Raw genomic sequence first — 22,125 nt, forward strand, 5'->3', positions numbered from 1 at the left:
ACGTGTACGTTACATCCTTACAGAGTGGGATGTGAATATATGAGTTTGATTCCAGGGCCTAAGTCTTTAACTACAAATCTGTGCATCATTTATCCTGACATTCAATGCCTGCCTTCACCCCAGGACCTCCCTACCCCCACTCCCCCCACCCTCCGGACCAAAAGTTACCACTAGGCGTTAGGACTACTGCCTACCATGGAACGAGCTACCTGGATTTCTAGTCCTAATTTTAGAGGGTTTGGGATACAGTCAAGACTATAGTCCAGCTAATGGACCCATGGTTAGGAAATCCATGGTATACAGAAATGCCTTGTCATTTGAGGCTTTTGACTTTCTGATTGCCTCTAATTAGGCTCCACAGTAAATCGTGCAATCTAGGAAGTCTGAAGCCACAGGAGATGCTTTTAGGCTGGTGATCAACGAGAATTTATATTCTGGTCTTTCTTATAGTCACAGAGAGGGAGCTGTATAGGGCCAGAGACCTCCCACGGGCATGGAGAAGCTAAAGTAGCTTTCCTAACGTTCACACTTCTGATTTGATATCCCATCAGAGGTGCTGCTATTTAATCCTGAGGCCAGAAGTTCCACTGTTCTGATGACCAAAGTCCTATTTGGTCATCCTACTCTCTTGTCCTATCAAAGGACAAATCCTTCTTCCAGATCACAGACAACTCTGGATTCTCCTTTGAGGTTGTCAATGCCTGAGGACCTTGTTCCTTCTACTGCCTTTCTGCCTCATTGGTCTCAATCTCACTCATTCGTCTCTGGATCTCAGAGGGGCGGAATATTAGCAGTCCCCAGCTACCTACTCTCAGCACAGGTCAGCATACTGGTAGATCTTTTTCCAGACTGGCAGGGACAAAAAGGAAGCAGTGCAGGAAGCCATGAAGCTACTAGACAAACTGGCCATTTTTGTAAGAAAGGATTAAGAAAAAAAAAAAAAAAGCAAGAGAAGGGAATAGTTGTTTATTTCTCATGGAAGAAGTGTATAAGAAGCAAGTTCCATCCATTTTTGTAGTGGGAGTCTGAGCAGAGATAGAAAACAGTCCTTTCTGCTCTGGCAACAGGTGATTTGGATGCCTCCCCGCTTCAATGGAGAAGCCTCCAGTGATTGTAGTCACTGGCTTGCCATGCCTCCAGTTACCCTTTGACTAAACAAACAGACCAAATTCTTCCCACCATTGCCAGTGGCAACAATCTCCCAGCATGCCTTTCAAGCTCTTCCAAGTTCTGCCAGAAAATGAAGCAGGGAAACACTCATCCTGCTGTCCTGTAGGGCAATTCTAAGTCACCCTTGATGCCACATAGACCTAACTACGAGTCCTTTTTTTAAAGTGTTTTTTTTTTTAAGTTTATTTTGAGAGAGACAGGGACAGCATGAGTGGGGGAGGAGCAAAGAAAGAAAGAATCCCAAGCAGGCTCTGCACTGTCAGCATAGAGCCCGATGTGGGACTCAAACTCATGAACCCATGAGATCATGATCTGAGTGGAAACTGAGTCAGACGCTTAACTGACTGAGCCACCCAGATGCCCCTAGATACCAGCATTTTATGGACAGATTTATTAGAGGACAGACCATTAACTATGTGGACTGCTAGGCCAACAGTTCCTCCAGGGAATTCTGAGACTGTGGACCCAACTCGGGGAGGGAAGAGGCAGAAGTCCCAAGATGTCTGAAGGAGTTTGGAACACTAGAGTCTGGAGTGTCTCCAAGGTGGCACTAGGGCAGAAAAGTCATTTTGGGCTGCAAAATAAGGAAATAAGTGCTTATTGTGTGCCAGAGTTGATGTTAGGCACTAAGGATAGGAAGACAAATCAGAGGTTCATAGAAACCTAAACCACAATGGTGGATAGATACTGTAGACTTTAAATCAATGGATACTATAGAATTGAAAGGAGGGAAATGCCTCAGTAGTTTGCTAGAGCCAACTTACATTGGCTCCTGAGAGCACGTCTTTGGCATCTCCTCCCAACTTGGAGTTCAGTAACATCATGTTGGTCATTTGAAATCAGCCAGTGTGGGAGTATTTATACCACAGAAATTGGCAAATACTACAAATTGGGGCTTTTTTGCCCCCCAGAAAATGGGTTGCTAAACATTTACTAGCCATACCCCTGACTTTCCTCTTCCTCAGGGCTGGAGTCATGAGGAGGGTGTGGCATTAAGACTGGCAGGAGCCCCAGGGCAGCATGACTGAAAGGGCTGTAGCTTCAAGATGATCCAAGTCTTGGGCGCCTGAGTGGCTCAGTCATTAAGCATCTGACTTCCGCTCAGGTCTTGATCTCATTGCTCATGAGCTCTGCTTTGAACCCCATTTCTCTCTCTCCCTCTCTATCTCTGCCCCTCCTGGGATCCTCTCTCTCTCTCTCTCTCTCTCTCTCTCTCTCTCTGGGGAGAAAAAAAAAGAAGAGATGACCCAAACCTTAGCCAGCAGAAGCCAGGACTAGAAAAGTGCTCAGGTTTGGTCATTCATATTGGTTTGGTCTCCTGCTCTGTACTGATTTCCAGCTCACTGATTTCTGTGGCATGGGTGCCTCTATTCTCACGAGCTGGTAGGGATTTGAAGAATGAGAGCGAGGACAGGCTTAGAGCCAGAGCTCCTCACGTTCCCAGTGGATAGGTACAGGTGCCTTTAGATGCAGGGAGCGCTGTGCTAGAGGCCATGATGGCTTCTGCCAGAGCAGCAGGTGTTGGTTTGGCATGGGCTTTGCCCTCCATCCTATGAAAAGGCTTCAGACAGGGGCTATGAGCTTCGAGAGTGACCAGACCACTTTTAAGAAGTCTCTGGTAGCATCAGATTGCTCTCAAGTGAACCAGCTACTAACAGCATTGTGTGCTCTCCATTTCCACTCCAGCAGGCTGGGCAGGCTGAGGGAGGAGAATGATTTTTTTTTCTTTTTTTTCTTTTTTTTAAGAGAGAGAGACAGAGCAAGTGGGGAAGGGGCAGCGAGAGGGAGACAGAATCTGAACTGTGAGATCATAACCTGAGCTAAACTCGGACGCCCAACCATCTGAGCCACCCAGGCACCCTGGAGAATGATCTTTAAAGGGTGAGATGTCCCACCACGTCTCTCAGGGATGGGAGTAGAAGAAGGTGGGGAGAAAAGTTCCAGAACTACCTGTTTTGGTAATAACAAAACGCTGAGACAGCAAGCATCAGAGTGCCATTAAATACACTGCCACTCTATGCTTTGGAAGAGATGTGCCTATTTAGCCAGGGGACATGTGCTGCAGACCAAGGCATGACATGGTGTCAGCTGGCAGACACCTCAGAAATCCTCTCGTCCATTGTACAGATCAGAAGCTAAGGCTGGGGGGGACGGGGAGGGACTTTGTTAAGATCACACAGCCAGTGAGTGGCAGACAAACCAGGGACTAGAATTTGGGTCTCCAGAACCTGAACTACCTGGTCTTTCTACATCACCACACTGCCTCCTTCCCAGGTATCTAGGAAGCTAGAGGGTTATCAGGACAGCAGGAGGTAAGGCATCCTGGAAGGTTTGAGAGAGGTCAGTCAGGACTGTCAATGGCAGATCTCTCTTTTCATAACCAAGTGCTGTTACATGTCACAACATCACAGTGGTTAGAAGGAACAGAACAGGAACAGACAGGCGCCATTGGTTATACAAGGTTCTTTGGGGACCTTGGCATCAGGATTGTGACTGGTCAGATCTTTGGTCTTTAAGGGGAAAAAGGTGCCAGCTTACCCAGAAGGTAGAGCAGCCAAAGCCTCTGCACAGGAGAGGCAGTGGTGGGAATTCTGGAAGGGAAAGGAAAGGAAGGGAAGCAGGGCTCCGTCCCAGGCCTCTACCCACATAGAAAGTGGAATGGTGCCTTCACCTATGGCTGCGTTTCAGGCAATGGCTTTTCTGTCACATTGTCAGGCTTTTCCCCCAGTTCCAGGATGTGAAGGCTGAGATGGTCCCTCCAAGCCCTACTCAACAGAGAGGACAGGGCTGGCGGATCTTCCAGGGTCAAGTGGGGAAACAGGAGTGTCTCACTCTTGAACGGGAAATGGCACTTCTCCATGGCAGGCCTGGTGGTGCCAGGAGTCACCACAAAAAGGCGGCAGAGCCACGGCCCACCAGCCACCTGGCAGGCTGGCTGTCTGGTGAAGTTGTTCAGGGCGTGGCACAGGACCCAGTCCTCAGTCCCACCCATGTCCACCACCTCCACAGACGAGCCCAGGCCTGGGAGGTGCAGGAGGTGCCGGGGGGGCATGTAGGTGTGGGTGAAGAGGAGTGTGTAGTGGGTAGGCTTGCTTGGGAGCACGGGGGTGTGAACCACCTGCTCCAGGTGCTCCAGGCCAGGCACCAGGCCCCCCTGGTGCAGGCAGCCAAAGAAGAGGGCACCCAGGCTGTTGAAGAGGACCAGGCTGCCCTTGCAGGGCACAGATTGGGTCTGTGGACTACAGAGCAGGACTAGGGGGACCAGGAGGGGGATCAGGAACCTAGCCTCCTGGTGGCTAAAGGCAGACAGCAGGGCCAGAGGCGTGAAGTAGAGGAGCAGGAGGTGAGACCTGGGGCTGGGCAGCAGGCTCCGGCCACCCGGAGCCCCTGGAAAGCCCGTTCGTGTGAAGGCCCAGAGGCAGGCTTGCAGCTGCTGCCATGCAGCCTGCAGGGCCTGGGCGTGCAGCATCCCAAAGAGCAGGAAACCGTTGACGGCCAGGTGGGTCAGCCGCATGTGCGTGCCATGCCTCGCCAGGTTTTGAGGATCCAGGTTGTAGTACAAGAAGTTGGCGGGTGTAAGAACAAGGGTGCTGGGTCTAGATGGACTGGAGAAATACCAGCTGTCCACGGCCACAAACACCGCCGCCACGAGGGTCGCCCCTGGGAGCAGCTCCAGGGCTTCCTTCGTCAGTGACCTGAAGCCAGGGTTTGTGGCCTCACAAATGCTCCAGAGGAAGAGTGGGACCAGAGCAAAGGCCAGAAACGTGGGCCGGTTGAAGAAGCCAGCAGCCACGACACCTCCAAGAAGCCAGCTGTGCCACCACGGGCCCGGAGCAGGCTTCTTGGGTGTGGTGCTCCAAGCTAACCGGGGGGACACCAGTATCAGTAGCCCGGCAAAGAGCAGTCCCTCGATGGCGTTGGAGAAGGTCCTTGTGTAGAAGACCAGGGTGACATAGGAACCAGACAGCAGGGCCAGGGCATTCCAGCGCTCCGCCCCCCACAGTGGGGCCAGGTGGTACACGGCCGTGTCCAGGGCAAAGGAGAGGGCAGTGAGGAGGAGCCGGGGTCCTACCAGCAACACGTAGCCACTCACTGGGCCCGGCCATGGCCCCCACCGTTCCCAGAGCCTGAGAAGCCAGAAAGCAGAGCCGGAGGTCAGCAGTGGGAAGACCACCGTGCGGCAGGAGCTGGCAGGGTGAAACTCCCACGGCCGTGCAGCTTCTATACCCAGGATGTCCTCTGCGGACAGAGAAGTGGAGATGAGCCAGGTCCAAGCTCAGGGCACATGGGAGACAAAATTCTAGGATGGCCCAGAGATTTTCCCAGCCTCTAGTGAACATGGCCCCCACAGTCCCTGGGACTCTGAAGATAATGGCTTTCACTGTGTGGTTAGATTATGTCGCAGGGGACAGGTGATGGTTAGACAGGGGTAAGTAACCCCATGTGGGCCTGATACAACCACAAGAGCCTTTTAAAAGCAGAGAGTTTTCTCAGCTGGTGGCAGAAAAGGACATCAAGGAATCAAACCATGAGGACTGGATGCACCACTGCCGGCTCGGAGGTGGAGGGCTCCTGGCAGGGAATGTGGGTGGCCTCTAGTCCCACAGCAGCAGATTTGTCCGACAAGAATGAGCTTCCAGACAAGAACTCACCCTGGCCCAGACCTTGATCTTCACCTCGTGACACACTGAGCAGGGAGCCCCTACCTGACTTCTGATTTATGGAACCACGATTTATTAAGCATCAGTAGAAATGACTACAGGGGAGCTCAGCCCTTCCCAGGTCCCCCTGTGAAGGGGGCAGGAGGAAGAACCATGCCTGGGAAGTGAGGGGACAGTGTGCCCTGGGCAGGGTGTGGGGAGAGCAGGGGGAGGCTCCAGTCATCTCCTCAGGTGCTAAAGCCTCCAACGTCAGAGTCAAACACCTGCCTCTGTGATGACGGTTGTTATCCAGGACAGGCATGTGGGACTGGGGGAAGGGAATGAGCGGTGGTGGTTATGATCAGAAGTGACTTCAGTGTCATCTATGATACTTAAGATTTTTAGAAGAGGAATGTATTCTACTTATGTCATTTAAAACCTGCTTGCTGCCTAGGGCTGGTCTGTGCCCCTGTGCCCCAGTGTCCCAGAACTCTAAGGTGTGGGTGAGGGAAACCACTCTTAATTTCTGCCTCTCAGCTCCAAGCCCCACAATGGCTCAGGTTCGGTTAACACTGCTGGCTGTTTAGGGCTCTTGGCTTCTCCTACTTATTTTACTTATTCCTATGGCCTCTTGGCTGTTTTCTCTTTCTATGTCAGAAGGTGAAAGAAACTAAATCTAGGATCAGATCAATCTGGCTGCTTTGTTTTACTGGCCAGGTTTTTAAAAAGTGTGGAAAAGACTGGACTTTTCATCTTAAGAAATGAATCCACCTGTTGAGCCCTATGACAGAGATAGATGCATGCCTCCCCAGGATCCATCCTTTCCTTCCCTCCCTCCCTCCTTCCTTTCCTCCCTTCCTCCTACCTCCCTCCCTCTCTTCCTTCATCTCTTTAGTTGGGCATTTGGTCAGATATAAAGAGTACTTTTCAGGGGCATCTGGCTGGCTTAGTCAGTGGAATATGTGACTCTTAATCTTGTGGTTGTACATTCAAGTCCCACATTGGGTGTAGAGATTACTTAAAAATAAAATCTTTATGGAGGGCCTGGGTGGCTTAGTCGGTGGCTTAGTCGGGTTTTGGCTTAGGTTACGGTCTCACAGTTTTTGGGTTCAAGCCCCGCATCGGGCTCTATGCTGATATTCAGAGCCTGCTTGGGACTCTCTCCCTCTCTCTCTGCTTCTCCCCTGCTCGCACACGCGCATGCCCTCCCTCTCTCTCTCTCTCTCTCTCTCAGAATAAATAAACTTTAAAACATAAAATCTTTTTTTTTAAAGACCATTTTTCAGCTTTCTTTGCAAATGGGTGTGCTCATGTAATATATCCTGACCAATGGCATGGAAATGGGCAAAAAGTATGTGACATTAAAAATATGCCCATTAAAGAGAGCAGGCTTGCCCATCTCCTTTCCCATAGCTGAAAAGACTTGATTTTAGACTTGATGACTGGAGCTCAAGCAGCCAGCTTGAACCATGAGGAAGAAACCATGCACCCAGAGCATCTGAAAAGCCTCAAGGTCTCTGGCAACCACCCTCATGAGGTGTCCTACACCACCCAGCGGGTAAGTTCTTACAAGTGAGCATTGCAGGCCTGGATTTCCTCAGCCCTTCTATCAAAGTGGAGAAGCAAAGTTTCATTATCTCCGACCACAGCCCTGTGGAAGTTTCCCTAAGCACCTGGAAAGCCCAACTCTAAAATCTCTCCGCTGAGAAGTACAAAACTGCTTTCATTCTGAATAACCTTTCATTCTGAATAACCTTTTCCAAGCAGGAAAACGTCAAAGGCTGGCATCTTTTTAGTATCATCCAGAAGATCAATGACACCCCTCAGGAAGGAGATGTGAAATCCCCACTCCCAAGTTCTTATTCCAGAGAGACTCATGGATTTACGGCTCGTCCACACACGTTTCTCCCTCCCCACTGAACATCCAATCAACAATCATCCAGTCTCTGTGGCAACTTATTCTAACCGCACCCAGGAAGCTCACCTGCCATGACCTCGGGTGACTGGAAGAACTCATCTGGATGCACATAGCCCGTCTGTGGAAGGAGACACCACAGCAGGCGCAGCAGGCTGAGGCTGCCCCACAGGGCCCTGAGTGCCATCTTCAGATCCAACTGCTGCCAAGACGCTGGGCCGAGTGCCTAGAATAGCTTCTCTGTTGCTCCAGACGCAATTCTGATTCCACAGTTCCACAGCTGCTAACGAGAACGTTCGTTAGTTGCCGTATGGTAAATTATAATACGTTCAATTGTCTGAACAAACTCAAAATGGGTCTACATACAATAAAAATGTTAATAATAGCTGCTATTTACTAAGTGCCCACTAAGTAGCAGGAACTTAAGATGCATATCTCATTTTGTCCTTTCTACGGTTTGGGGCAGTGGGTCTTACTATTTCCATTTTACGTATAGGGAAAGCGAGGCCGCTGTTGAGTGACCTGGTCACTTGCTAACCATATTTGCTAAGTGTCTAAATAGGACATCTGCAAATAGGATTAGAGTGCCCTCCAAATATGGGTCTCACGACCCCGTCCTGTTCACCAGCTCCTGTCCACAGGCGTGGCAGCCTGACTCTTGCACTTGTGAAAACTTTCGGAACCTCTATGCATTTCATCCATTTCCCTTCACAAATAAACTACTTTTGACCCCGTAGTCCCCAGTCACTCCCTCCAACCTTCACACAGCCTGAAACTGACCTTTTGGAAGGTGAGAACTTACTGCTGGGTCTGATTGTTTGTGCCCTGCACCATTCATTTGTTGAAATCCTAACGCCGATGTGATGATGTCAGAAAGGTGGGGCCTTTGGGAAGGAGCCCTCCTGAATAGGATTAGTGTTCTTCTGAGAGAGATCTCACAGAACTCCCTCACCCCTTCCAATGTGTGAGGGCACCGTGGGAAGGTGTGGGATGGACACCAGGAAGAGGGCCCTCACCATGCACACGTGTTGATCTTGGACTTCCCAGACCCTAGAACTGAGGGAAATAAATTCTGTTGTTTATAAGCCACTCAGTATGTGTATTTTGTTAGAGCAGCCTGGGCACACAAAGACACTTTCTCTTTGCATGGGATTTTCACTCCCCAGACTCAAAAATCAGTAGGAATCTGAGCCTGTTACATGATGAACCTATATGTCAGCATCCACATGTCATCTCTGGTGAACAGAAAAGCAAGTTTGACTCTCCTCCAAGAATACATATGGCTACTGTTTCCTGACTTTGATATTTTATTAAGGTTTTATTTATATTTTTTTAATGTTTTATTCATTTCTGAGAGAGAGAGAGAGACAACGTGAGCAAGGGAGGGTTAGAGAGAGAGGGAGACACAGAATCCGAAACAGGCTCCAGGCTCTGAGCTGTCAGCACAGAGCCTGACGCGGGGCTCAAACCCACAAACCGTGAAATCATGACCTGAGCCGAAGTCGGATGCTTAACCAACTGAGCCAACCAGGCGCCCCTTATTTATCTATTTTTAATTTGGAGAGAGACAGGGTGCAAATGACAGAGGGGTCAAGAGGGAAGTACAGAGGATCCAAAGCAGGTTCTGTGCTGACAGCAGGCAGCCCAATGCAGGGCCTGAACTCACAAACCATGAGATCACGACCTGAGCGGAAGTCAGATGCTTAAATGACTGAGCCACCCAGGCACCCTGATATTTTAAAGCCTGACCTTAAACAGCTATTGTTCTTAGGTGGAATATGTCATAGCAGAGGTGAGACAGGGTAAAGCAACAGAACAGGAATCTAACAGATGCTGACAAGGAGCCTCTTGACACTCACTAACACTTCAAGGAGTTTGAAAGATAACATTTTGCAGTCTCTGCTCGAACTGAATTGTACAGACTCTTTTTCCAGAACCAGTGACTATCCTGACTTTCAGAGATAAGATGAAGCCAAACTTAATGCTGGAATGCAGGCAAGGACCCCGTTCCTTTCCAGTCAATGCCTGAAAGAGGACTTCAAGTACCTCCATTTTGACCTTAGTCTGTACTTTCTAACTGATCAGATTCTTCTTGCCAGCTTATCCCTTAACTCGGGCAAGAGACCCGGCAGGCACAGCATCCTGTGATGGGAACCAAAGCTAGCCCTTCAAGCAGTAAGGACTTCCCTGACCCAGCAAGACCCCATGTGACTGACCCCAGGACAATGATCTATTTGACCTTTACTGCCCACCCTCATGTACCCACAATGTTATCCCAGTGTCTCCCCAGTGCTGGCCTCCCTGAAATAAGTTCCTTTTCTGTTTCACCCCCACTTGTCTCTCTGCATTTGGATTTTGTCAGCAGTGAGTGACTGAACCTGGTCTGTTTGAGATCCTCGGAGCCAGGGCTCTTGTGCCTCCGTGCCCCGTCTATGTGCCCTCACTTTAACTTTCTTTCCAGGGGGGAGTTCAAAGTGCACTGTAAGTTAGCAGCTCACAGGATGAGGTTATGGCTTTGGTTTTCAGCAGTTTTAGCCCTGCAGGTAACAGGAAGAGATAAAGGTCTCTTTCAGGGCACACACAAGGTTGTCGTTTTATGAAAGCCTTGAGCTGGGAATTTGAAGCCCAGCAAAGACATCATATACATGATCACCCAAAACCTCCCCTGAGGTATCTCTAATGCCACATCACTCCATAGACGACCAGTGCCCTCTTTACCACTTGAAAGAGGGTCATTAGTGCCTTTAAATCTAATCAGGCTAGGGGCACCTGGGTGGCTCAGTCAGTTAGGCATCCAAGCTCAGGTCATAATCTCATTGTTCACGCATTTGAGCCCCATGCCTGCTTCGGATTCTGTGTCTCCCTCTCTCTCTGTCCCTCCCCCACTTGCACTCTGTCTCTCTGTCTCTCTCTCTCAAAGATAAATAAACATTTTAAAAAATTAAATATAATCAGGCTAGAGAACCAATTCTAGAAAACCCAGAACCTCTATTCAAAAAATCCCTCCTTAAGAATCTGTTCCTCTAGAACCACTTACAGTACAGAGCCTGATGAATGGATGACTGATGAATTATCAGTTCATGAACTGATAATTCATGAATAGTCATGATGAACTGATGAATCTTGATAAATATCCATTCATCAACTGATGAATGGATAAAGAAGATGTGGTTTATATATACAATGGAATACTACTTGGCAAAGAGGAAGAATGAAATCTTGCCATTTGCAGCAACGTGGACTGGAGGGTATTATGCTAAGTGAAATTAAGTCAGCCAGAGAAAGACAGATACCATATGTTTTCACTCATATGTGGATCTTGAGAAACTTAACAGAAGACCATAGGGGAGGGGAAGGGGAAAAAAAGTTACAAACAGAGAGGGAGGGAGGCAAACCACAAGAGACTTTTAAATACAGAGAACAAACTGAGGGTTGATGGGGGAGTGGGGGAGAGGGGAAAGTGGGTGATGGGCATGGAGGAGGGCACTTGTTGGGATGAGCACCAGGTATTGTATGGAAGCCAATTTGACAATAAATTATATTAAAAAAAAAAAAAGAACCACTTACAGTAACAAAATCTATATTAGTCAGGGTTCAACCAGAGAAAGAGAATCAGTAGGAGATATACATTAAGATTTACGGCAAGGAATTGGCTTATGCACTGGTGGGGGGGCTGGCTAGGCAAATCTGAAATCTGTCGGGCAGACCTTTAGGAAGGGCAGGTAACTCTAGGGAGGACATGAAGCTGCAGTCCATAGAGGAGGGAAGCTCCTTGGTCAGGAACAACTTTGGTTCCTTCCAAAGGCCTCTCAACTGATTCTCTCAGGTCCACCCAGATTATCTGGAATAATGTCCCTTATTTCAAGTCAAATGATTGTGGACCTCTATTGCCTCTACAAAATACCCTCACAACATTTAGATTAGTGTTTGATCAAATAACTGGGGACTATTGCTCAGTCAGGTTGACACACAAAAACTGACCATCACACCCTAAATAATTCAGTGTTGATAACTGTGTTTGAATTTTAGATCAATGGGAGAATTCTTTATGTAACTTACCAGTGACTCACTTCTTCTACTCAGTGTTCTGTTAATGGTGGTGTTCCCTAAAGCTGTAGTTTCTCTGTGGTATTCCATTGGAGATAGGATAGACAGACAGATAGATAGATAGATAGATAGATAGATAGATAGATAGATAGATAGATAGATATAGATAGATACAGATATAGATATATAGATATATATATCTCCACGCACACACATATATATTCTAAAATTTACTTATTCTTACCGTTATCTGCTAGAGCATCTCTGGATGTTGACAAATTTTTCTATTCCTACGAATGCTGCTGCTACAAACATTATACAGGAGTTCTCTGTGAAGCACATACGTAGAAATGGAACGTCTGAGCCTCGGGTGTGAAGGCTTTCAACTTCATTAAACAATGCCCGACTGTTTTCCAAACGCCCTGCCACCAGCAGATATTATAGTACCCACTGCTTCACATGCTCGTTTATGATCGCGGATTCTCTAACATTTTGATTTTGTGAATCTTGTGGATTACATGCATTTCCCTGACTACCACTGTGGTCAACACCTTTTCAAATGTTTGTGGAACATTTTTGTTTCTTCTGTGGAAATCCTTCTGACCATTTTTTCTTAGTATGTGTAGGAAATCTTTTTTTTTTTTAATGTTTATTTATTTTTGAGAGAGAGCGAGAGACAGCAGGGGAGGGACAGAGAGAAAGGAAGACAGAGGCTCTGAAGCAGACTCCGTGCTGACAGCAGAGATCCCAAAGCGGCACTCAAACTCACAAACTGCAAGATCATGACCTGAGCTAAAGTTGGACGCTTAACCCACTGAGCCACCCAGGCTCCCCTCCAACATTTAATTTTTAAAGGTCCATTTTTGTAGACATTCCGTGGATGCTTCAGAGCACCATATATCCTATAGTTATTGGATACGGAGTTCCACAGATGTTCATTGGATCAAGTTTGTTAACTGTGTTGCTCAACCCTAGTATATACTTAATGATTTTCCACCACTTATTCCACAAATCACAGAAATGTGTGTTAAAATAGCTCATGAGTAGTGAACTTGTCTAAATTTCCTTGTAATTTTGTCATTTTAGCTCATTGTTGAAGCTATGCCATTGTTTTTATAAAAGTTTAGAATTGTCAGGGTGCCTGGCTGGCTCAGTCGTTAAAGCACGCAATNATGATTCTTTTTATGTAAAGCACGCAACTCTTGATCTTGGTGCCAAAGTTAAAAAATAGTAATAAACTTCGGGTGCCTGGGTGGCTCAGTCAGTTAGGCATCTGACTTCGGCTCAGGTCACGATCTCACGGTTTATGGGTTCGAGCCCCACATCAGGCTCTGTGCTGACAGCTCAGAGCCTGGCTCCTCCTTCAAATTCTGTGTCTCTTTCTTTCTGCCCCTCCCCTGTTCACAAATAAACATTAGAAAATTTGTTTTCAAATAATAATAACCCAAATAATCAGCAGTTCAAACACTACTGAATTTTCAAACTTGTCCCAGCAAGAGAAGCCAAAGAGCTTCTTTCCAGGAAATGAAGGTGGCCCCTGGCAGGCCTCCTGAGGACCCTGTGTTAAGCCCTACAACAGAGAGCACCAGGATCATGAAGGCTCCCCTAGAAAACCCTGTACATTTTTTGAGCCCCAAAGAGGGAGAGATCAAGAGTGGCTCCAGCTGTAGACCGGACCCTCTCTAGGACCATCTCTGTCAGACCCCACAGTCTCTTTGACAGAGTGTCATCCAGCTCCTCTTTGCCATCTCCCTCCAAATCCTCCTCAGTCTTCTCAGCACTGCCTTTTGGAAGCAGTTCATCCAGGGATGGGGCACCCCAGGACTGCCAGCAGTGGCCAAAATCCTAATATTTAATATGCTGTGTTCTGTCGTTTCACTCCGATGATTCTGGGTGTGCATTTCGCTTTAGCACATTTGGAAACTTTTTGGGCTCCCTGACTGTATGGATAGGGTCCTTTTCCACCTATAGAAAGTAATCTTCCCTGGCACGCTTAGGTGGCTCAGTTGGTTGAGCACCCGACTTAGGCGAAGGTCATAATCTCACGGTTTGTGAGTTTGAGCCCCACATCAGGTGACCTCAAGCTCCGCGCTGACAGTGCAGAGCCTGTGTAGGATTCTCTCCCTCCCTCTCTCTCTGCCTCTCACTCCCTCATGCCCTCTAAATACATACATACATACATACATACATACATACATACTTGGGGGGAAAAGTATTCTTCCGTTATTTTTTTCAAACATTGCCTCTTCTCTCTTTTTTACTTATTCTCCCTCTGGAATTATGATTAAATGTATGATAGACCTTATTGGTCTATCTTCCATGTCATTTTAGCTTCTATTTTATATTTTCCCCATCTTTGTCTTTCTGGGCTATATTTCAAATAATTTCTTCTGTTCTACCCTCCACGTTACTTATCATTCTTTCGGCTATATTTAACCAGCTATTAAACCTATCTACTGCGTTCTACATTTCAACTTTACATTTTTCTTTCCTATGGGTTTTTTCCCCACATTTGCTTGCTCTTTTTTCATATTTTCAAGCCTCTTTCATTTATTACATTATATTAGGCATACTTATTTGAGTATGCTGGATCTGATAATTCTGGCATCTAAAGTTTTTTGAGGAGGCACCTGGGTGGTTCAGTCAGTTAAGCGACCGACTTCAGCTCAGGTTCAGCTCATGGTTCAGCTCATGGTTCATGGGTTCCAGCCCATGTTGGGCTCTGTGCGCTGACAATGTGAAGCCTGCTTCAGATCCTCTGTCTCCCTTTTTCTTTGCCCCTCCCCTGCTTGCATGTTTTCTCTCTGTCTCTCAAAACTAAACATTAAAAAATATATAAAGTTTTCTGGAGTCTGAATCTGCTGTCTTGTTTCTACTGGTTCTTACTCATAGTACCCGGTTTACTTCTATATTTGGCAAAGTATTTTATTTGAGGCTGCTTATTTTCTTTGGACATAACCTGTGGGAATTATTTGAGGCCAGGGATGAAGGCACATTTCTGAATTCCACTGAAAAAGATTTACACTTGCTTCTGTCAGGTACCTGGGGGCAGCAAAAGTCTTGGATCAATTTTGATATTGGCTCTAGGCCTTTTTTTTTGTTTGTTTTCTTTTAGGGTCGGTGGTACCTAATCATGTGAATTCAGGCTGAAAATCTATATGAGGGCAGCCCAGTGGTTACACATTCTCAGGGGAGATTCACCCACCTACACTCCAATTCAATTAGCATCAGGATCCCAGTCCTCTGTGGAAGCAACAGTTTATTTCTGGGTCACCTTTTTTTTTTTTTAATTTATTTCTGGGAGAGAGACAGCATGAGTAGGGGAGGGTCAGAGAGAGAGGGACACAGAATCTGAAGCAGGCTTCAGGCTCTGAGCTAGCTGTCAAAACAGAGCCCGACGTGGGGCTGAAACCCACGAACTGCGAGATCATGATCTCAGCTGAAGTTGGACGCCTAACTGACTGAGCCACCCAGGCGCCCTCTGGGTCACTTTTATATTGAGAATGTAGCCCTCTGGAGTCCCAGCTTTGAGCAAGTTCTCCTGTTAAGCTTCTCTCTTGAGTGGACATGAGGCTTTATCTTCTGTCCTGCCAGTCCTGAGAGACCACAAAAATGCATGCTCCTATGCACTCAGTTTTGCATATGTCTTTAGTTCAAGTCTGTCTTTGAGGCCCTAGGCCCCTGCTCTCACGCCTTAGTATTCCCCACCTTTTGTTCAGCTCACATATCATTACATTTATTATAACTGATTTTGTAGGGGCATGTGGGTGGTTCAGTTGGTTAAGTGACTGACTCTTGATTTGGGCTCAGGTCACGATCCCAGAGTCTTGGGATCAAGCCCCACATTGGCCTCTGACCTTTAAGCGTCAAGCCTGCTTAAAATCCTCTCTCTCACTCCCTCTGCCCCTCTCCCCTGCTCACACACTCTAAAATTTGAAAAAAAAATATCACTTTTGAATACAGAGGACTGACAGAAAAACTGCAGTTGTTAGAGTCTAATCCCAATCAAATTGGGGTATGGGATCTCCCCTGAGAATGTGTAACCACGAGCCTGGCCTCACATGGGTTGTCAGCCTGAATTCACATGATTTGGCACCACCTCCCCCAAAAGAAAAAAACCCCCAAATCCTGGGGCCAATAATGATTAAAAATGGTCCCAGACTGTAATGCACATACAATAATAATACAAGATAGATTATATATAAATTATTTTATATTTATGTATAGACAGAGAGGTTGGCATAAGAAATAACCATATTGAAAGGTAAGATAGGGCTGTGAAAAGCTAAGTTAGTGTAAGCTGCATCGAGTTATTTTCAAGGAAGTCATGCACTTAGGGGTCAGCCTTGCTCAGTGGATCCTGTGGTCATTATCTGAGAGGAAACAGGAAGCATGAGGGGACTGTGTTGCAAACATATCAGTGCTCTTTTAGGATGTGGCCCAAAACTGCTAAGGGGAATCTGGGTGTCTCCACAATTGTTGAGGGTGGACAAGTTGGGGTGATGCTACGCCCAGGCCTCTGAAGCTGGTCTAGAACTGCTGGCAGGCTGCTCCTCCGTGTACGGGAGGGAGGGTGATCGTGGGACCGTTGGAATGATGATCTGACCACGAGGCCTATGGAACAAGCCAGCCTATGGCCCTGAACAGTCAGTCATCCCACCCAATCCGTCTCTTATCCCGCCCCTCTAGTTACTACCCACTCTGCCCACGCCTATACCGTTGTCTGGGATGGCTCTGTCTCAGGGGTGCGGCTTGCAAGAGTGGAGTTCATTGAGTTTTATCTCTATGAGGGCTGTCTGACAAGTCAGTGAGGATCTGGGTGTATCTAACACGCTTTCGAGCAGGAAAAGAATTGCACAATGTTTGTCCGATGATGTGCTTTTGTCACTTAGCAAAATGTCATGAGCAACTTTTTGTACGTTATAAGCATCCTCACCCACCAGCCACAAGCTCTCCATCTGTTCTGTATCTACTTGCTCCCTCTGTTCCCTTCAGCTGGCACCTTCCCTTCATCATAAGCGTGTTTGGTTATCTACCATTCCTAGAAAAACAACCTCTCCAAACTCTCCCTGAGCTGATGTGCCCTCTGTCTGCCATCTCTCTCCATGTTCCGGCACAGGACACCCTACACCATCCACAATTACTGAATTCGCTCCTCACACCTTGTTTCCCACCACCGTGGTGCTGACACAGCCTCTCAAAGACCTCCTTGCTTTCTAGCTGTCAACACAATGGCCACTTCAGGCCCCTACCTTGCACGTCATGTGACAACAGCAATCCCTTCCACAATTCCCATCTCCTTCTAGAGTGCCTTCCTACACCATACAAGGCTGGGAAGCAGAAAGTTACATTTTGTAGATTCCCTTGAAGCTGGTTATACAAATTAAGTTTTGAGAATTTAGAGAGCAGGGGCACCTGGGTGTCTCAGTGGGTTAAGCACCTGACTTTGGCTCAGGTCATGACCTCACGACTACTGAGTTTGAGCCCCGTGTTGGGCTCTGTGCTGACAGGTCAGCGCCTGGAGGCTGCTTCGGATTCTGTGTCTCCCTCTCTCTCTGTCTTTCTCTCAAAAATAAATATTAAAAAAAATTTTTTTAAGGAATTTAGAGAGCAGATGTGACACAGGCCATATATCTGCAATTTTCATTGTCTTCTCTGGGCAAACAAGATTATGAGACACAGAGTCTTCCTACAGCAGCTTTCCAGTGTCCAGCCCCAGCTTTGTGGGTGCAGAGACACAGCTGAGGTTATGGTGGCATCCTGACCCTCAGCAACAATGCTGTGTTACTAAATTTGACTGAAGTCCAAGGTCGCCTTTACTCTTACCGGACTGTCACACAGAGGGTAGCTCCTCTAGTGAGTTGCTCTCTCTCTCTCTCTCTCTCCCCCCCTCTCTCAAAATAAATTAATTAATTAAAAAAATAGTGATGCCAGTTAGATACTTATTATGTTCCAGGCACTGTACATTATCTCATTTTATTCTCATTTACTAACAACTCTAAAATCCTATTACAATTCCTATCTTATGGATGAATTGACAGGTTTAAAGAGATCCAGGTTTTTGCCCAGGTTAACAGAACTAGTAGACTGATGAATGTAGGGGTCGGACCCAGACCGTTGGGGTCCAGAGCCCTGAGCCACTGCCTGTTGACATTCTGCATCCACCTCAAACCCAGGGCAGCCAGCTATCTCATCACTTTCCCATTACCCAGCCCTGTCCCCACATCTCCTGCAGCAGTGAGGGAATGACCATTTGTCCAATTATTCAGTCCATAAATCCAGGGGTCCTCTTCCTTCTTCACTCCTTCAGTAAGCGATACTAACTTTGCTTTCCAATAATTTCTTTTTTTTCTTTAAAGGTTTGATTTTCTAAGCAACTTCTACTCCAACATGGGGCTCAAACTCACTGAACTCATGACCTCACAATCAGGAGTGGCATGCTCTACCAACTGAGCCAGACAGGTGCCCCCTAATCATTTCTTCATCGTCTCCTGTCCCCAAGTCTGGTCCGCCATGATGGGGGTACATGCCGCCTGAGATTCCTCACCCCTCTGGGTGGCTGAGCAGGGACTTCAGGTGGCTGGAACCCTTGCGTTCATTGCCTCTAGCAGCAAACAGCCCCTCCCCATTTTACCCCAGTGTGTCATATAAAAGGAATCCTTTTCTGTGCATGCATAATGAGGAAAATATCAGGAAGCCAGTTCTAGAGAAGCCGGCACCAACCTCTCTGCTTTCTGTCCCCTAACTGTACCCTCCCTCCTAACGGTAGCCAGAGAGGTGCACACATTTCTCTCCTGGGTAATGACCCCTGGGTGGGGGTCCCTCACCACCCTCAGGACCAAGTGCACATTCCTGACTGGCTTACAAGGCTCTCCAGTCCCACTGTCCCCACTCACCTCTGTACGGAACCTGGTGCTCCAGAAACATTACATTTTTCTGTAGTCCCGTCTTTTGTCCTGCACTGTCCTCACCCCAGCGTCTTTGCTCACAATATGAAGGTTAAGACTCCCTTGGGCCTCTTTCACACCCTTGCTGTCACTTGCTCATGGAAAAAGAGCAATCAATCTGTAAAATGAAGTTAACAGTAGTACCTCCCTCAGAGCTGAAGACAACATGAATAAACAAACACGGCAGCGGTTTCTTTCATTTTCCATTTTGTTTCAACTGACGGGACTCCCTAGAAGCCCTCCTCAGTCGCATTTCCCCAGAACCCTGTGCTTCATGCTGCACTGTCCCTGGTACTGTCTGATTGCTTCTCTGCCTTGCCTGGCTGAGATCCCCCAGGTCTGGGATCCATTCTATCCATCTCAGCCCCTCGAAGCCACTTGATGGGCCTGCTGTGGTGACAGGGTCAAGGACAGAGTTGGAGATCCCCAGAGGAGGTGACAACACAGAGGGTATTGAGCTCAACAAGTGTGGGAAGTTCTCAAGAAAGACCTGAGTGCCACTCCCCTGCCGCTCCCCAGGCAGAGGCTAGGCTGGAGGACTGGCCCCTGTGGCCAGGTGTTCCAGGGGACAGGCGTGCCCTCCAGTCACCTAAACACAATCAGGATAGGAGGTGGCTCGTGCGTGCACATGAGCACAGTAAGCTGCCCCTGTGCAGGTTCAAATCCTACCTGTCTTGCTGGGGGGGGAGGGCTGGCTGGCCCTCTCCAGGGCAGTGGTGTGGGTGGGCAGGGGTGGGGTGACTGTCTCCAGGAGGGCAGTGGAGAGGCAGGTTCTAGAATAAAGGGACAATGCCCAGGGCCACAGAGCCTTGACTGTGGGGCGGGGGAGTGGGTGCTGATAACCACAGACACGGGCATCATCCTAAGCGCCTGTGGGGGATGTGGGAAGGCAGGCAGCAGGGAGAGACCATCTCGGTGGCAGGGGTGCAGTGAAGCAGAAACCACTGCGCTGGGCATGGGGGAAGCTGGGGAAGAGATCACATCAGTGGGGCCAAGGGAGCCAGCTTCTGCCCTGCCAGCCAGCCAGCCAGCCAAGGGGGTGTGGAGACACTTGTCTTTCTCGTCTGTCTCGATGAGTCAGAGGGCCAGCTGGCGCTTGGTGCCCCACTTCTCCCAGGCACCCACTGGGTACACTGTGTGCGCAGCACAGTGTCGGCTCTGGGGACACAGATGTGAATGAGCATAGTCCAGGATGGCAGCCATTGTATACTGGCTTATTGCAAGGAATGTCCCTACCTTGAGACTTAAACTTCTTCCTGATAAAGCTCCTGGATCGCAGCTTTCAGGGAGAGAGGGGTGGTCCCAAGTTTCGGCCCTTTCTGGGGATCTGGCATTTGGAATAGGTTTTAAAGACTGCAGGGCCAGGAGTGTTAGAAGGAGGCCTCTGCCAAGCAGCCAAAGGCATCTTCAGATATCATGTAAAAGACCATGTCCCTTAAGGCCAAGATCTTGTTCCAAACTCTGAGGTCCATCCCAGAGGCAGAGGGTGACTGGCTCTCCTGAATCCATTTGCCTGTTTGGTGTTGATTTCATCCTCATATCAGCACTGATGGTCACAGTAAGCCCTTCAGGAAGCCCCACCCTGGAAGCATTGGAAGGTCTAACTCTGGCTTCCTCCTTCCCTTGGTTGGCCAAACGTGCCTGTGTTTATCCTTTAATTAACAGAGAATGCAACGCACAGCATTGCACACACATAAGGGAGAGTGGAAGAGAGTCAGGGATCTCCATTAAATGGCATATATCATCAACCATCCATGACCTCATGCTTCCCATCTGCAAAATGGGAACTCTCCCCTGTAGTGGGGACTTTCTAGGTGTTAATAATTTTTTAAATGTCTTCTTTTTTATTTGTGTGTGAGAGAGACAGACAGACAGACAGACAGACAGCGTGAGCAGGGGAGGGTCAGAGAGAGAGGGAGACACAGAATCTGAAACAGGCTCCAGGCCCCGAGCTAGCTGTCAGCACAGAGCCTGACGGGGCTCGAACCCACAAACTGTGAGATCACAACCTGAGCCGAAGTTGGACGCTTGAGCCACCCAGGCGCCCATAGTTGTTAATAATTCTGACAGTGGTTCCCAGTTTTATAGGCAAGAGTCTGAGGTGAAGAATGACACTTAGAAGTAACGGTGAGAGATGTCCTCAAGGAAAGTGGCAAGTGTCTTTGCCATACTGCATGCTCACCCCCGAGACAGCCGTCAGCCAGAGCAGCAGGTGCTCGCCCTTGCCCACAGCCTTGCCTGTAGCATCCTGGACGACAGGCTCTTGCCCTTGTCCCTGCTCCCTTATGAGACACCTGGGCAAGTAGCCTATCCTCTCACTCTGTGAAAGGGCAGACCTGACCTAAACTTGTGGAGATTCTTCTCCACTGAATTAACGCAGATCTCTCTGTGCTTCACAGACTTAGTGCTCAGCACTTTGCAGCGTCTTTTGGGTTCGTCTTCCTAGGGACCCTGGGAGGTAGCGTTATAGTCCCATTTTAGAGATGACGTAAGTGAGGCTCAGTAAAGTTTCAGAAGCACCCAAGAACATCAGCCGGTTGGGTCCAGGAGAGGATTCAAGCCTAGGCCTCTGTCTGGGTCCAATGCTAGTAGTGCTCTGAAGTATACTCACGGCCTCTCCTCCCCTCCCCTTCCCGAGAAGGCGTCAGGTAAAGTCTCCTGTCTCCTCTAGGTTTGGGACACGTCAGTGCGCAGAGCCGGCGGACCCGGGTTTGGGAAAAACTGCGGTAAGGTGGGCGCCCCTGCCTGACCCACCAGTCTCTAGCAGCTGCTGGTCTCTGGGCAGCTAGCAAAAGTAGGAATGGAACCAACTCTCCGTCCTCCCTGCCTTGCCTTCCTCCCTCCCTGACCCCCATTAACACTTCTGCAGCTGCTCGGCCGACTCACCGGCGCGCTGGCTCTGGGCTGCACCTGCGGCACCGGCGGCGTCCGCCCACCCGGAGGCCGGCACTGGGGGTAGGCCCGGAGCCTCCCCGACCAGAGGGCGCGGGACGGGTGCGGTGTGTCCTCAACGCAGCCGCCGCTCTGCCAGGTCCGGGAAACTAAGCAAACCACGCAGTGCGCCAGGCGGGGCGGAGAGGGCTGGAGACGAGGGCGCCGGCAGGCGGGGCTGCCCAAGTGCGTCCCCTGAGGTCCCGTGGTGAGCTGTGGCCACGGGGGGGAGGGTGATTACGCAGGGTCCCGGTGTCCCTTGGGCCTTGGCACGCCGGTCAGTGTCGGAGCTCTCCCCCTCCCCGCATTCCAGCTCATTTCCCTAGCAGCCCCCTCCTTGGCCCGCCACGCCTGGTGAGCCGCTTTTTCAGCCCACGAGGGGCAGATTAAACAAAACATCTCTAGGACAGACTTCTTTTTGTCCTTCAAAATGACAATTTCTGAGTTCTGTGTGGGTGGGGATCTGCCAAGGCTA

General features: G+C 48.7%; 1 protein-coding gene across 2 annotated transcripts; it reads right to left on the reverse strand.

Annotated features, from left to right (window-relative positions):
* Positions 1 to 951: 951 nt before the first annotated feature.
* On the reverse strand, positions 952 to 21,715 carry PIGZ (phosphatidylinositol glycan anchor biosynthesis class Z (Gwada blood group)). Of its 2 annotated transcripts, XM_077767705.1 has the most exons (4): positions 21,606 to 21,715; positions 18,669 to 18,837; positions 7,795 to 8,005; positions 952 to 5,409 (listed from the first exon to the last, which is right to left on the reverse strand). In XM_077767705.1, the coding sequence occupies exons 3-4, from the start codon at positions 7,910 to 7,912 to the stop codon at positions 3,842 to 3,844; spliced, it is 1,686 nt and encodes a 561-aa protein (XP_077623831.1). In that variant the 5' UTR covers positions 7,913 to 8,005; positions 18,669 to 18,837; positions 21,606 to 21,715; the 3' UTR covers positions 952 to 3,841. The 2 variants fall into 2 exon arrangements, with proteins under 2 accessions (XP_077623831.1, XP_077623832.1); XM_077767706.1 differs by lacking the exons at positions 18,669 to 18,837; positions 21,606 to 21,715 and adding an exon at positions 8,506 to 8,713.
* Positions 21,716 to 22,125: the final 410 nt, after the last annotated feature.

The sequence above is a fragment of the Crocuta crocuta genome, unplaced genomic scaffold, assembly GCF_008692635.1.
Source record: "Crocuta crocuta isolate KB4526 unplaced genomic scaffold, BGI_CrCroc_1.0 scaffold45, whole genome shotgun sequence".
NCBI classification, from domain to species: domain Eukaryota; kingdom Metazoa; phylum Chordata; class Mammalia; order Carnivora; family Hyaenidae; genus Crocuta; species Crocuta crocuta.